We start from the raw sequence: 16,593 nt of genomic DNA, 5'->3' as shown, positions 1-16,593 counted from the left end.
CTTCGCCATATCTCGAGTTTTTTTTAAAGTGAATTGAAACATTTTTGCACAAAACTATAAAATTTGTTTACTCAAAAATAGCTTCATGCAAAAAAGTTTGAATTGTAAGGAGTACAAATTTTGAGATGATTTTAAAGAAAATAATTTCACATGACAAAATACAAAATATGAGCGAAATCGGCCGAATAGTTCTTGATAAATCATATTATAAAAAGCTATGTTTATTCAGAGAAAGTATTTTCTTGAAGTCTGATTTTGTAACTTAAAAAATACCCTCTGTGCTCATTAATTAGCATATTTGAAGCCCCCCTCTTGAATCATTTAGATTGAGTCCTAACACGTGACAATCTGATCATTAGATCAAAAGTTATTCTGGGTGGTCTGTTTATTTTTTTTTTGCATACGGTACACCAAAATCAATTTCCAATCAGAAAACACTGTCTGAGTTTGGATACTGATGAATGTTCTTTATTATACAACTATTGTATGTCTTTTAATGTGGTATCATTTGAGCTTTCTTCATTGCTTCATCCATTCTAGTTTGATGAGCTCTATTAAAATATTTTTTAACATTTTCATTTTGTACATCATTTAATTGTTCCCAAACCTTGACATTTTAACGAGTTACATCTAGTGTAACTTGTAAATGACGACATAAAAGAAACAGTTTATGATTAGCTGGAAGCCCAAATTAAACAAGAAGGAACAAAATAACAATTTAACATGAAGTGATAAACAACAAATCTTAATCCAGCTTAATTAAAAAATTATATATGTGTATTCCTTTTTGTTGATTTAAAAATTTATCTTAAATAGCCAACATATCTATTATACACAAAAATGTTGAATAATTTTAAACAATTAAAATCAGAAAACTATGACAGCAATTTATGGCACTTTCATTAACTTATTTAGGCATCTTATGTCAAATATAAGGTTAACAAAATTTCATAAGGATATTAGTTTTTTTACTAAAAGTTACTTTTGGTAGAAAATTTTGCAAACTTCCTAAAAATAAATTATATTTTTATATGTAAGCAACCGCTCATTAATAATTTAAAATTTTTTTGTGTGTCCTTTAACTGGTAAAAAGAAACAAAATGCAGCTTGATGCAGTTAATACCATTTTGATGTAGAGTAAGAAAGTAAAGTTTAAGGTAAAACTTGGCTCAATATAGTAACAAACTTTCTCTTCACCAACCCATATCTGGATAATTTCGAAGCTGCTTTTTAACTACGCTATATACAGGAACTTTAGCAATATAAAAAATTATGTTCTGGATAAAAACGCAAAATTTTTTTTTTGGAATTTCCTACCAAAATTAAAATAACTAGTTTTGCAGTATTTTATGTTAATGAGTATAGTATAAAGAGAGAATTGTGTGATAAAATAATATAACAAAATTTAATAAATACAGCCTTTAAAAAATGGCAACCTACCAATAATGATTCTATTTTTATGGTACCAAACATTGCTGAGGTTGATTAGGGCTTTGGCTCATTATTTATCATTATTGGTACTTCAAGGTTACTACGTATTTTGAATAAAACAATTAGCAATTGCATCGCCATCTATTGACTTAAAATTCAATTATAAATTTTTGTTTTTAAAGATTAAAAAAAAAAATAATAATAAAAGGTGTTTTTCTAGATGTATCCGGGTTTGGGGGTCTTCCAGATTTCTGAATTCGGGGTTGCTACTGTAATACCTATTGCTAAACAATTGTATTGGGCATTTTTTGCTTCTTCCATTTTGTTTTATTCCTCCAGTGGCCTATAAGAAATGGATTTCTTCTGGATAAAATGAAAACCTTGGTTTGAGAAACAATTTCGCAGCATCCATTATAACACCATTATTAAGATATGAATAAACATAGTATTGTTTTTTTAAATTTGCATTTTGTTTATCATTTATCTTTAAAAATCATTATATTTTGATTTGGTCTCTCATTGTATTAGACATGATTTCTAATCACCAACAAAATTAATTCTAAAATATGAAGTGTTAAAGTGAGTATATGAAATTCCATCTGAAGATGGGAATTACTTTTTATCAAATAACTACCTGATGATGGTGTTTTGGTCGGAGTCTCAGGAGGGCTAGTCATTTCTCTAGGAGGTTTAGCCCCTGCCCCAACTCTCTCTAGCAGGGAGAATATCAGTGACCAATCTTGCTGACTATGAATGTTTGCTGCATTTGTTCGCAATAACTCATGAAGGGCATATGCTGTTTGCTTTGACACTAAAAACATTGCTGACGGTTTCAGGTAAAGAAGAACTCGAAGTGACTGAAGAACCTTGAATGAAACAACAATAAATGATACCAATGGATCATTATTAATGAAAAGCACCAGTTACCTGGTTTAAAAAATTTAAAAACGTTTTTTTTTAAACTAAAAACATGCTTATTTTCTTAACTAAATGGCCATTAAAGTAATTTTAAGTAAACCCTTTTTTGTAGACAAAATTATGAAAATAACAATCAAATTTTTTTATACAGTAAAGAGCAATTTATCCGGTATCCAGATAACCGGGAAACCAGAAAAGCAGGGTAAATTTTGCTTGGTTCTCCCGCCATTTTAAACTAGAACTATTATGAAAAAAAAAAAGCGGAAATTGGACTCATCCTTGAAGTTGAGTAGAATAAAATGTGAGGAAGGGGAGAATCCCCCCCGTTTACCCAGGGAAACGTTATTTCTTCCGTGACCTTGAAGATCTTTAGATCGAGAGGAGGCAGGGAAAAAACGAATTATTTATTTTCTCCTTTAGGCCGTCAATCAAACTCAAAGGAGTGGCATGCTGATTTTGTTTTCTTTTTGAATTACGAGAGGATGGGGAAAATGCATTGCACATGCATATCAGTGAACAGAAGATGAAAGAGAAAAACATATTTATCTATTTGATATCAATTAACAATCGATTATAAAAATAAAATATTTTTCTTTTGAATAAATTATGATTCTTTGGAAGTGCGGTATCATTTGCAAGTTTTTCTAGATGTGGAATCACATCTGCTTTCTTTAAAAATCATGTTTTAATAAAAAAAAATAAAAGGAGAATTGTTTATTAATTTAAACATACGATTATTTTATGGCGCATATTGCAGTTTTGTTTTTCTGATTCCACTGCGTTTGATTTTTTTTTCACGATAAATTTCACACTCAATAAATCAATTCTTTTTATTCATAAAAGTTATCATCAGTTTTTTTTTAAAAATTCCGTTGATCTTATTGATCTTGCCTTGTTCCGGGTTTTAATATTTATGCTAGTGCCTTTTTTAACTATTGTTTCGGTTCGATTATTTTCAAGTGTTGTTTTCGTTTAGATTAATAAGTATTCCTTTTACTTTATCGCCCTCCCCATATAATTAGGAATGAAATATATTGCGATATTTAATCATTGGTTTTGTTTATATTAGTTAATTTAGGAATTATAATTATTTTTAAAAAATAAATATGAGAATTTTGTATTTTTTAAACTTGTTTTTCTTGTTTAAACTTGCAAATTTTTTTTAATCTTTCAAATGTTATTTTTCTACTATTTTTTTTTAAATTTAGGAGTGCTTTTCTTTTTTCTCTTACTTTAAAATGTGTTACACTTTTTCCTTGTAATTCGGGTTTGATAAAACATTGATTGATGACACTTTTTGGTCGATCCAGAAAACCGGGAAATTCAGACATCCGGGAGAGCGATGGTCCCGAGCATCCCGGATAATTGTTTCTCTACTGTAGTTTATTGAGGATAGAAATAATCCAAAACTCACATGGAAAGTGCTGAAAAAACTAATATTATATGCGGTGAAATTATGATAGAATCCTTCCACACAGTCATTTCTCAATGTACTAAGTAAAAATATTGGAACTTGAAAAATCAGGAGGAAAAGTCAGAAAAAATAATCAAAAACTGACGTCGATTAACAATAAACCCCAACGAGTCAAAAAATGACTCACTCAAATTTTAAACTCACATGTTGTAACAATAATAAAAATTTTAACTTTAGAAATAAAATATAAAAGTAAAAATTTTTTCCACACTTTCTCCTTTGAAGAAAAAGAACTTTTAAGCACCTTTAATCTAAAATAAGAACTTAAAGAGTTCTTATTTTTTGTGCTGTTAACTTAAGTACTATTGAACACTTTTAAGAAGGCATGTACAAATCACCAAAGTATTTAACATAACAAACATGTTACATATAAAATAGCTGAATTTTAAAGTGTAATATTAGTTTTGTTAAAATTATTACAGTAATTTTTCGTAGAAAGGCCGCACCGTCGTACATGAAGCACCCACAAAAGATGTATTTAAAATTTTTGATCATCATTGCATAGCCTGCTCTGCCGTACACACTGCGCTTCCAATTTCAGTCACAAATAAGGAGAAGGCAAACATTTAAAGCATAAAAAAGAAAATTTTGACAGAAGTGTATCTAATTTGAAAGTAAACAAAAAATTTCGAATGTTAAACTTTTGAGCTCTGAATTCTACATGCAACTTCAGATGCACTAATGCCATGGCATAAAAAAAAAGTTAAAATTGCTAACTGGCTGCAGTTGAAAGGATAGGAATGGAAGCATAACATGGTGCATTAATCATGCAACACTGGTTTATCTCATTAATAGTAATGGCAAGAACTGTTTTCTCCTCTTTGACCAATGCACTTCACCCAATCATCCACTCTTAAGTCTCTTGAAATTGTGTCCATCTTGAAGGAAGTGAAACACAACATGCCAATCATGTGGCATTGAAGACCTCATCAATAAGAATGACAAGAATTTTTTTTCCTTTTGACGAATGTGCTTCAATCACTTATCCACTCTGGTGAACACTCTCAGGTTAGTTTGAATTTCCATTTGGTCTTCACGTCTTTTCCTCATCGCATGATTTTTTATTTTTTGCTTTGCACGGCGGTTTTAACTCGGAATATCCAGAACACAAATAGACATTTAATGATTAAGTTGTAAATAGGATTTTGTTGCACATTTGTAGCTGACATTGTACAATCTATCGTCTATCAAAAACTTGTCGCACCCAGCATATTTAATAAAAAATATTATCTAAAAGTGATAAAAATATACCATTTTCTGAGCAAATTCACATTGGTTAACTATATTAATAAAATTTTTTGAAAACATTTGCTTTAGATTAAATCCAGGTTGATCGTGAGTTTCTCGTAAAAAAGCCCACAGAAAAATGAAATCGTTGATTGGCGGCACATTACGATAGTTTAATATATAGGCTGCAGCAGATACACTGGAAATTACTGTACATTGTCAATCAAAATTGTCAAATGTAACAACATACCTGTGGTATCATTTCTTCTTTACGAATCAGTCGAATGGCGATCCTCAAAATCCCCACAACCGATCTTTCCAAAAGATAGGTATGATCACTTGAAGCCGACGTCATTATCATATTAAGTAAGTGATCTCTAATTATAGTCCATATGCTCATTACTCTGTCCCTGTGATCAAAAAAGTGCACTTTTTATTTTAAAAATTATTTGTAACAAGTATTATCCAAGAAAATGTATATCCAAAAATTTTTATTTATGTTCTGTTTTTGTAAATAACACAAAAAATTTTTCGTTGAAGAATATAAAAATTTAATACAGTAAAATTTGCCTATTACGTATCAACACTAAAATTTAAATTACCTCAAATTTATGAATGCCTAATACTGAACTGAATTTCTTCTCGAGATAGAACACTTTCACACAATGGTATTTAGCCATGTCGACTACATTATTAAAATTTTCTGGTACTTACAATTTTCAATCTTAAACTTTGAAAACTTTAGTCATGTAGGACAAATCTGCACAATACCAAATTTCATCAATACTATGGATGGTGCTTTCTACGTTAGAAAGCGTTGCAGGTTCTTTACCACCCACATTTCTGGTTACTGAATCCGTTATTTTTATGGCCATTTAGCTCAACGTATTTTTACTGAGTGGGTTTTCTGCTCTAAATGAAAATTTTCAAAATAAACTTAGTTTTGCTACTCTAACTAAATGCTATCAAAAATATACACACTGTGTACTGCATGCAAAAAGAATAAATAGTAATAAAAAAGTCGTAAGAAGACGAATGAAGACTGCTAAAGAAACAAGTTCTTTCTAAATACAGCAACTATATAGCCCTTTTTTTAAAACTAAATATCTATAAATAACTAAAACAAACTTTCAATTCAAACTCACTAGAATTACTTTAAAATGTAGCCTATTTGAGCTCAGACATTATATAATTTATTTATTTTATAGGAAACAAAATTATCTGTTTGAAAATATCGCCCGCCCTGCCCAATAAGCAGCTGTAAGCCTATTGCCCGAAAGTTGCAAAGGTAAAGAGCTTGAGATTTGTGTATTGAAGACACTAACCATAAGTTGATTATATTGTAAGTTGGATTCAATTGGCTCACTTGATGATTTAGATAATAAAATAAATAATAAAAAGGAAATGGAACAAAAGCTTACCTGTTCAAGAGGACAATTTTTATCAAAAGCTCTAAAAGGAAGACAGTTGAATCTTCATCAAAAGTGCTGCTAACAGATATGGGTGAGTCGGGAGCATGGCACACAAAGATTAATGTCTGAAAATGAATTAAATTAATCTTTCAAGTTAATCACTAAAAGGTCAATACAGCATAATCCAGTTAGGCTTGTATTCAGAAACCTTGCTAATTGCGGTTAGAATTTAAGCCCTAATCTTAAATCCATATTCCGCAATTATGCCAGTCAAAAAAGGGAGAGATCATACTAAAAGAGTGGTAACCACAAACACCAATATCTTTAGTATGGTTGGAGAGCTGACCAATCTTATTAAGTATGGTCAGTCAACTTTTTATTATTATGAACTTGAAAACAACATTTTTAGCATAGAAAACTAATTTTTTTAGATAGTCTTTATTAAAAAAAATACTTTTAGATTACATATTAGACTATTTTAGAACAGATTATTAAAAACCAATTTGATAAGTATGACAGTAGTCTTTGTGCTTTGCTGAATGGTCTACTGGAAAAAAACAGCTATAAACTTCATGCGCAAACTATTGAAAGAGAAAAATTTAATTCTGATTATTTTTCCACATTCACTTATATCAAAGTTTTACATGATTTGAAAAATTATTTGAAAATATTACAAAAATGCACTGAAACTAAAAATTTTTGCCATAAACATAGATTGTTTTATTCTAAACATTATAAGGAGAACCCATCTTCATGTACACTAAACTAATAATGCATCAGTAACGATTAAAATTTGTTTTAGTACCAGTATATGTAGTAATTGGTTCGCACACTATAATTATTTCCCTCTTCTCATTATGTGTAATTTTTTTTTTCTGATAAAAAGGAACATATTACATTTTATTAGTTATCTATTTATAAATGTAGAGCTTATAATAAGAAGTATTTAATTAATTTGACCAATTTAAAATATTACTTTGCATATAATTTTTTTTCTTTTACATTACTTTAATCAATCATTGTAATAAACAAGGTTGCTACTCAAATAAAACAATAAAATTTCTTGACTTTTCCAGATATGCTTTTAAAAAATTCCAGTCTAATATCATAGCATATACTGACAGTGCTGTGAACAAAATATGCAGTGAAACACAAAAAATTAATATTTGTAATTTATACATTATGTTGTATATTTTACATCAACTAAAAAATATAATACAATACAGGGAAAAAATAGTATTACACACAATAGAAATATATTACATGGAAGAGAAATTTTTCATTTATTATTTTTTTAAATAATAATAATCGCCCTTTTGCAAACACAGAAAACTATAATTTTTGTCTTATTTCTGCAATTGAGTCCTTAGTCAAAAGCAACATTTTTGATGAAATACATGTTTAATTTTTGTATATCTGTTAAATTTTGTATCTTTTTTTAATTTCATTTCATACATTGCACCTGCATGATGAGAAAGATGCAAAAATGAAGAAAAGTGAACTTTTTTTTTCTTCTTAAAAAAAGGGTAAAATTATAAAGATAAAATTATAAAAAATAATCTGACTTCATAAATGAATCATTAACTCATAATTAATAGTAAAGATTAACTTTCTTTTAAAATTATCTGATTAAACACTGCACAAACTCCTGTAGTTTTGTGCAGAAAACAGCTTGCAGGTAGTCTTAGGGCTAGACCATACTGTCTGGGGCAGCACAGACACAAATAAAAGAGGTGAGTGTCTTTTAGAATTTATTCTTAATTACAATTTAGATATTTTGAATAAAGGCAATGACCCTACTTTCATAACTTCTAATCGCTCTGAAGTAATTGACATTACTTTAGCAACACCGGCTATTAGTAAAAATATCACGAAATGGAAAGTAGATGGAAGACCATCAGGTTCCGACCATCAAAACATCCATTTTGAAATAAACTCCAATATAAATATTGACCGCTGCTTCAGAGACCCCATGAGAACAAATTGGAAGAAATTCCAAGACGATATCATGGGGCTGACTGAACTGGGTGAAAATTATATTAGAGATAATTATGATCTAGAAATTGCAGCAGAAACTCTGCAGAACGAAATTCTAGGTTCAGACAATAAAAATTGCCCAATACGTACCAAAAGAGCAAAGCCCCAATGTCCTTGGTGGAATAACTCTTTGGAAACTGAAAGGGCAAACGTCAGAAAACTCTTCAATAAAGCAAAGAAACATGGTGAGTGGGACAACTATAAAAGAGCCCTGACCAACTATAACAAAAATGTTAGAAAAAGCAAACAAGAATCCTGGAGAAAGTTCTGTGAAGAGGTAAATTCTATCTCTAAAGGAGCTAGACTCCAAAGAATCATTAGAAGGGATGAACCCATAATGGTAGGCACCTTAAAGGATGAGGATGGCAACTTTGCTACGACTGGAAAAGAGATAATGGAAGTTATGGCCAAAACTCACTTTCCAGGAGCCATTGATATGGATAGCAATGAAGGACAGCATTTCATTGGATCTGTAAAAAGAATACAAAGAAATCAATGGACCTATGCTAAGAACATTATCAATCAAAACAATGTCAGGTGGGCTATCTCCACCTTCAAACCACTTAAAAGCCCTGGACCTGATGGAATCATTCCTGTAATGATCCAAAAGGCAGGAGATCCTATCATCCCTGTGTTAACCAGAATTTACAGAGCCAGTCTGGCACTGGGACATATTCCAAAGCTATGGCAGAAAACCAGGATTGTTTACATTCCTAAACCTGGCAAAAGTAACTATGACCAGGCTAAGTCTTTCAGACCAATCAGCTTATCTTCATTCTTTCTCAAAATTATGGAAAAAATTACTGATAGGCATATTAGGGATTACCTGGGTAGCAATAACCCCTTGCATTATCTACAGTTTGCCTACCAACCTGGTAAATCCACAGAGACAGCCTTACACAAGCTAGTATCTAAGATGGAAGACACCCTGAAGAGAAAGGAAATTGCATTGGCCACCTTCCTAGATATTCAGGGTGCTTTTGATAATACCTCTCACCTATCAATCCTTAATGCCTTAAAGGAAACAGGGATAGACCAAACTTCATGTTTATGGATTAAGACCCTACCTTTGGATAGAGTCATTCAAATGAATATCTTCAACGAGCCATTAGAAAAGAAAACAACCAGAGGCTGTCCACATGGAGGTGTACTATCACCATTACTTTGGAATCTGGTTGTAAATAGCCTAATAAAACATCTAAATAATATAGGCTACTACACCCAGGGATATGCTGATGACATTGTCATACTCATCCTTGGCAAAGATTTTCACATAACTTGCCAACTGATGCAAAACGCTCTAAGTTATGTAAGCAAATGGTGCAGGGAGAGGAATCTGGACATAAATCCACAGAAAACCAATCTAGTACCATTCACTCGTAAAATAAAAAGGGAAGGCTTCTTTATCCCAAAACTTTTTGACGTTGAAATCAATATTGCCTCTGAGGTGAAATTTTTAGGCTTAATCCTTGACCAAAAACTCACCTGGAATAAACACGTTGATTACAAAATCAATCAAGCAAAAAATGCATAATGATGTGCAGACGCATGCTTGGTAAAAACTGGAGTCTACAACCAAAAATGATGTTTTGGATGTACACAGCAATTGTCAGACCTGCTTTCATATATGCTTCAGTGATATGGTGGTGTAAAGTGGAACAGAAAACTGTGAAGGACAAGCTGGGAAGTCTGCAAAGACTGGCCTACTTGTGTATCACAGGCGCAATGTCCACAGCCCCTACCAGAGCACTAGAGGCAATTCTGGACCTGACTCCTTTAGATATCTTCATGTGCAGCGCTGCCAGAATGACTGCATATAGAATTAAATTGCACTATCAATGGTATGACAAGCCTTCTTCTGGAGGTCATACCAGTATTACTAAGAAAATTCACCATCCAACTCTCCTTATGCCTTCTGACTGCATGGAGAGAAAGTACGTGTTTGAAAGACCATTTGAGGTAGTTTTTCCTACCAGAGAAGAATGGGATAACAACACGATTAATACAAAAAATGATGATCTAATCTGGCATACCGATGGATCGAAGAAAGGTAACCTCTCAGGACTGGGGGTCTGTGGCATGTCACCAAGATTCAACCTTTTTGAAGGTCTTGGGGAATATGCTATTGTCTTTCAGGCGGAGGTACTTGCTATCGTAAACTGCCTGCAGATAAATATTAAGAAAGGCTACCATGGTAAACGGATTCTTATTTTCAGCGACAGTCAAGCAGCCTTGATGGCTCTTTACTCATTTCAAGTTAAATCAAAAATTGTTCTGGAATGCAAGAATCTCCTAATAGAACTGGCAAAAAGGACTAAAATCATTCTTATTTGGGTACCAGGGCATATGGGAATTGATGGTAGTGAAAGAGCTGATGAACTCGCAAAACAGAGATCCTCTTTCAATCCAATAGGAACGGAACCCTTCGGTGGAATCAATATGAAGACTCCAAAGAAGGCCGTCCTAAAATGGGAAAAACAGGAGATGAACAAAGTTTGGCGCAATTCTCCTGGACAAAAACATGCTAAAAGCATGATCAGCAGCCCTTCCGCAAAAATTGCTTCTGAAATTCTTAGGCTCCCAAGATTGAAGATTCAAACAATTGTGGGCTTCATCATTTCAGGAAACATCTACATAGAATGGGACTTTTCGAACAAGAACCAATATGTCGGAAATGCCGTGAAGCGGTAGAATCAGCACATCACATCCTATACGAGTGTGATGCCCTCGCCATTAATACCTTAGGCAATCCATATCCTAAAGAGCTTCACCTTAATTCCATTAAGGGACTGTCAGGGGAAGTCCTCTCACAAAAGAAACTAATAAATATATAAGCATTCTGAATTAAATAGTAAATAAAATCTTATAGAATTAACTAAATAAAATACTCAAAATGTTACAATTGGATAGGGCTGTCCTCTCAATAGAAAATAATATTTTAACTGATTTTAATCTCTTTATACAGATTTAAAAAAATTGATCAAAAAAAGAAGAAAAAAAAAGATCTCACCTTTTATTATGAAGAAGAAAAAATAGAAACAAACATTACAGAGAAAACATAAAACATTTATTAGAAATTTATGTTTTAAAATAAAGTATAAGTGTTACAAAAACTTTTATTAAAATATAAATCTAATGTTAAAATTAATAGAAACCAAACCGAATGAAAAGTACATAGCTGCCAATAGGGATAGGAAAAGAATTAGATTTTACGAAATAATATAAATTTCATGATAATTGTTGCACAATGTACTAAATATTTTACACATAGGGAATTTTACAGTCATCAAAATAGAAAAAATGTAATATTTTCCATTTATGATTGACATTAAACATACTTGAAATGTTATGTATTGTGTTTACTCCTAATTTCAAATATTAAAAGACATTTAATTCATCAAAGATAATAAGATTTTTTTAATTAATTTAAAAAGAGAATTCTGAATATAAATAAACTAAGCACTTTAGAACAAAAAAAGTTTTGAACTGATTTCTATAAATCAGGTTTATTTCATTATGTACTATTATCAATACTCATTTAATTATTTAAACAAGCAAGCAATAATCTGTACAAAAATTTTATTTCAAAAGGGACTTTTTTAGGAAACTTACTCAAGTTTAGGAAATTTTCAAAAATGTACAAAAACCAGGAGAATTTTAAATAAATCAGTAGACCAGGAAAAACAAAATCCAGTAGAGTTGGCAGCTATGGAAGTAAAATGTTCAATGATACCAAATGTAAGCTTAATCATCTTCAAATTTCGTCGACAGAGAACATATTAAAGAGTAAATTAGATAAGAGCAAAAAACTAGAACAGGACATTAAAAAACATGTCTCTTTATTGTAAAATAAAAAATAAATTCGAGATATATAAAACAACACGGCAAAAGCATACAGGAAGAAAAAAAGAATAGTGCAAATATGTGCAAAGGAAAGTGAAACTATCTTCTATTATCTTTAAACGCAAGAGATAAAAGAACAATAACCAGAAATAAAAATAAAAGATTAAAATAATGTAATATTTCTGCCCATTTATTCTAAAGAAAAAAACAAATTTTTGGAACAGATATGAAGGGTCGATCAGAGTAAATATTCGTGTTGTTTTGCAGCCTCTTCAAAATATTCCAATTTAAAAAATGGCAATAGACAAGAATTAAATTATAAAAAATGGCTCACTCACAAAATTCTAATTTGAAAAACGGTCCCTTCAAGAAATTCAAATTTGTAAAACCAGCCCCCTTGCAAAATTCATTGCGAATTCTCAGTATAAACGACAGGAAACGTGATTTTAAGACACTGCCATAAGTTGTACACCTCAAAACTCAAATTTGAAATTCATGTGTCAAAATAGTGTGTTAAAAATATTAGAGTTTGGAAAACTTTGAGAAAAAAAATTGTGAATTACAAAATGAAAAAATTATCATCCACAACTGTGAAGTTATGATGGAATTATAAATTATCATGAAACGAATTATGTCAAAGATTGATAACTCAAATTCGAACGTCTCAGTAATAACATTGTATTAAAAATATTAGAATTTGAAACCATGTGAAAAGGGTTGTAAAAATTATAAATAACTATTGAAAAAACTATCACCAAATATCATGACATCATCGCAACGAATAAAAAAATTATAATTTGAAATTTGCACGTTGTAACAAGATAGTATAACAAAAATATCGGAATTCAAAAAATTACGTGAAAAGAGCTGAAAAACTATCAACAAACAATGTGTTCCACACATAATTTCATCATATAATTATTTTGAAAAATTACAAATTTTAATTCGTTCTGTGCAATTCATATTAAAAATATAAATAAAACTCATATCTAAGCAATATTTTCTTACAGCTAATAATTTTAAAAATCCTGAAATAAATAAAGTAATAATACCCTAAACTTGTCAATATGTGTGGTATATGGGATTGTGACAGAGGATTTGCAAATGCGAAAGGTCTGTGCGAAGCTTGTGCCGAAGGTGTTGATGGAGGAGCAAAAAGAAGTTCGAGTTTTGCGCAGTGAAGAATTGCTGGAATTGATAAGTTGGTGCCTTAGCCTCCCTATAGCCCCGCCGTGTGACTTTTTTTGCTCCACCGACTGAAAAGAGAGCTGAAGGGAAAGCACTGGGAGTCGGTGGAGAACATCCAAGCTCATGTTACAAGGTTCCAGAGAGGCATTCCTGTCGAGGAGTTCCAGGGTGCCTTCCAACATGTGGCAGAATCGTCTCCGCAAGTGTATTGATGCACAAGGGAACTATTTTGAAGAATTTTGGCCATTTGTACCCATAGGATCAATAAATCTATTTTCCCCAGAAAATGCGCATTACGTTCATAACACACCCTGTATATATATATATATTTATTTTAAAAAAAAGGAATGATGTGTAAATGAAGAAAAAAATTATAACCTTAAAATACTCACATCTTATTCTTAAAAAGGAAAAATTAAGCAGCTTAATAACAAAAATGTAGCGTGTATTTTACTAACAAAACCAATAACAATCTTAAAATTACTATTACATCAGTACAATTAGAACCAGCACAGATTAATTTCTTTCACAGATGTTAAAGAACATGAAGCAGCAGTATTTCAGGAATGGAATATGCATTTATTTAGCAAAAAGGAAATGGTATTCACAGACATAAGGTTTATCTTTTAGGTCACCCTACTTCCTTACTTTAACTAATTCTTGAAGAGAATCCACTCTGAGGAATTTGCTTTCTGTGAACAACTGTTCACAGTGGCATTCGATAATACAATCCTCAGCGTTTTGCTTCAAAGCCTCATCTTCTTGAGTCGGTTGTCTTTGAGGTGACTCAGAGTTAGAAACTATGTAAGAGTAAAAAGAGCTGAACAGACCAGATTCAGCACGAGGTATGATGGGGACGTCTTCTCGGATCAGGGATATCACTCCTTTAGGATTGACAAAATCTTCAGCCTGAAATATAATAATCAACTTTACTACAAATGCTACCTAACATAAAGAAGAAAAAAAAAGCTTTCATACATTACCTATATACATAATTATAATCATGGTTATGTATAGCTGAAATATCATAACAAAACTACGACACTGGAAATTTTTTTTTTTTTTATTGTTGCAGGAGATTTTTTTAAAAACATATCTTAGTTATTTTCGTATTGCTGATTTCATGCATGCAATCGGTTTCCCTCTTCAAGCTACAGTTCCTTTAAATGAAATTTTTTGTCAAAATGTACAAGTTTAAAAATGTTATATACAGCAGGCGTGTTGTACAAAACTTCAAGGGCAGTTAGGGCACATCATCAGGATTTAAATTCCAGAAATGTTGTCATACATTCTCTATTATGACGCTTCAGGTTCTTATTCCCTAGTACGACCTACATGTACTTATTTGTGCCTTTTTGAATAGGTCGACAGGGAGTTTAACTATTATGACCTGTTCAGAAACACCTTAAAAAAAACAGTTCATAATACAGTGTTTTCATTACAGAAAAAAAAATGGGAGAGAATTTCGCACCCTTTCTCAAAAACAGGGTGAGATTTCAAAAAGTTAAGTGAGATTTCTAAAAATTAAAATAACACGAGTAGACTTGGAAAAAAATTATTTCTTTAATTATAATACATTTTCAACATCTTCTAATTGAATATTTTTGCTGCATCATTTGGAAAATGTTCTATATCTACTTTTTCATCAGCTATTATATTTATTTGACTGAAAAATATCCGTATTTGCTTCGTTTTGACCGTTTCTACCGACATTTGTTTCATTTTCATTTGTCTGCTAGGAGTAGAAGATGCCGCCTTAACAAGGTATTTGTCCATCTTACATTCATGCACAAAAAATGTAAACATCTTACATGAATAAACCTTTGGCAAAAGACAAAATTTTTTCCAAAATTCGCGCATTTTGAAATTGAATAATAGAGTGCGCAAACTTCTTGCGGTTATCATTTTTTATTGCGAGAAAAGAAACAAATATGCAAGATTCTCACGTTCTCGCGCTGTAGTGAAAACACTGATAATAGGAAAGCACCCCTAGCCACTAGGACAACATTTAGGTGCATGGAATTTAAATTCTGATGATGTGGCTTAACTCCCCATGAAGTTTTATCGCAATATTTATGCAACACACCTGGTGTATATAATGTTTTAAAACTTGTTCATTTCGACAAAAAATAGTCTACAAAAATCTGTATGTAAATTTAAGAATGAGGAAAACTAATTTTAGATTTACAATACCCATAATCAAATTTGGTTAGATTAGGTATTTGTATAAATGCAACAAAAAATTTGTTCTCCAGTGTTATTAATAATTTTATTTTACAATAAATTTCAAAAAAAAAAAAAAAACTCTTAGTTCATGCATTTTAAACAAAAACTCATACTTCACGGCNAAAAAAAAAAATCCTGAACTGGCACATTATGAAAGAGAATAATAACAGAAAGCTGTCTTTGAACATTTAAATTAATAATTTGTAGTATTATTATTTGGCAATTCAAAATATAAAAATCATACCAGCAAGAAAAAATAAACTTTAAGTTTAAAAAAAAACTGTTATAAGTGATTTCGTTTTTTTTAACTTTAAGGTATAACCAAATTTTTCATAAAACTATTGTTAATAATTTTAATTTGCAATAGATAAAAATAAATATTAATGACAGCTAATAATAATAAATAATAATAAAAAGAAATAGTAACTTTGAAGTTAATTTGTTTTAATTAGATAAGTGGATAAGGAAAATTAAGGATAATACATGAATAATAATTACATCAATTAAGTTAATAATTCGTTAGCTTAATATTTAAATCAAATTTTGGAACTCCTATCAAAAAAAAAAATTATAACTATTTTTGGAAGAAAACATGTTTATATATATGTAGAAAGCATATTCCCCACTTTATGCATACACACATCATTGTGTACCTCCTAACCCTTTAACTAAACAGTGGTTAGATGGGCATTTTGGTTCTTTCCGTGCAGCGAATGTGACTGAAAGCAAACAAGGCAGATGGCCTCTTCTTATGTTATGTGTCCTGTATTATGTCTTATATGTTAAAAAAGGTTTGTTAATTTTGTTATGGTTGTTGCCTTTTAGTATATATATATA

General features: G+C 30.9%; 1 protein-coding gene across 8 annotated transcripts in view; it reads right to left on the bottom strand.

Annotated features, from left to right (window-relative positions):
- The window catches only part of LOC107439061 (Sec7 domain-containing protein garz), an 86,771-nt gene that overhangs the window by 18,817 nt on the left and 51,361 nt on the right, over positions 1-16,593 (bottom strand). For 5 of the 8 annotated variants that reach the window (XM_016051529.3, XM_016051528.3, XM_016051530.3 and 2 more), the window contains 4 exons: positions 14,179-14,439; positions 6,472-6,587; positions 5,301-5,460; positions 2,048-2,297 (listed from right to left, as the gene is read on the bottom strand). In XM_016051529.3, the coding sequence (XP_015907015.1) occupies positions 2,048-2,297; positions 5,301-5,460; positions 6,472-6,587; positions 14,179-14,439 (787 nt within the window). The remainder of the gene's footprint in view (positions 1-2,047; positions 2,298-5,300; positions 5,461-6,471; positions 6,588-14,178; positions 14,440-16,593) is intronic. The other 3 variants (XM_016051531.3, XM_071187105.1, XM_071187106.1) reach the window with 1 other exon arrangement.

The sequence above is a fragment of the Parasteatoda tepidariorum genome, chromosome 10 (genome assembly GCF_043381705.1).
Source record: "Parasteatoda tepidariorum isolate YZ-2023 chromosome 10, CAS_Ptep_4.0, whole genome shotgun sequence".
NCBI lineage: Eukaryota > Metazoa > Arthropoda > Arachnida > Araneae > Theridiidae > Parasteatoda > Parasteatoda tepidariorum.
The sequence above is the reverse complement of the archived record's forward strand: the minus strand, read 5'-3'. Positions and strand labels throughout refer to the sequence as shown.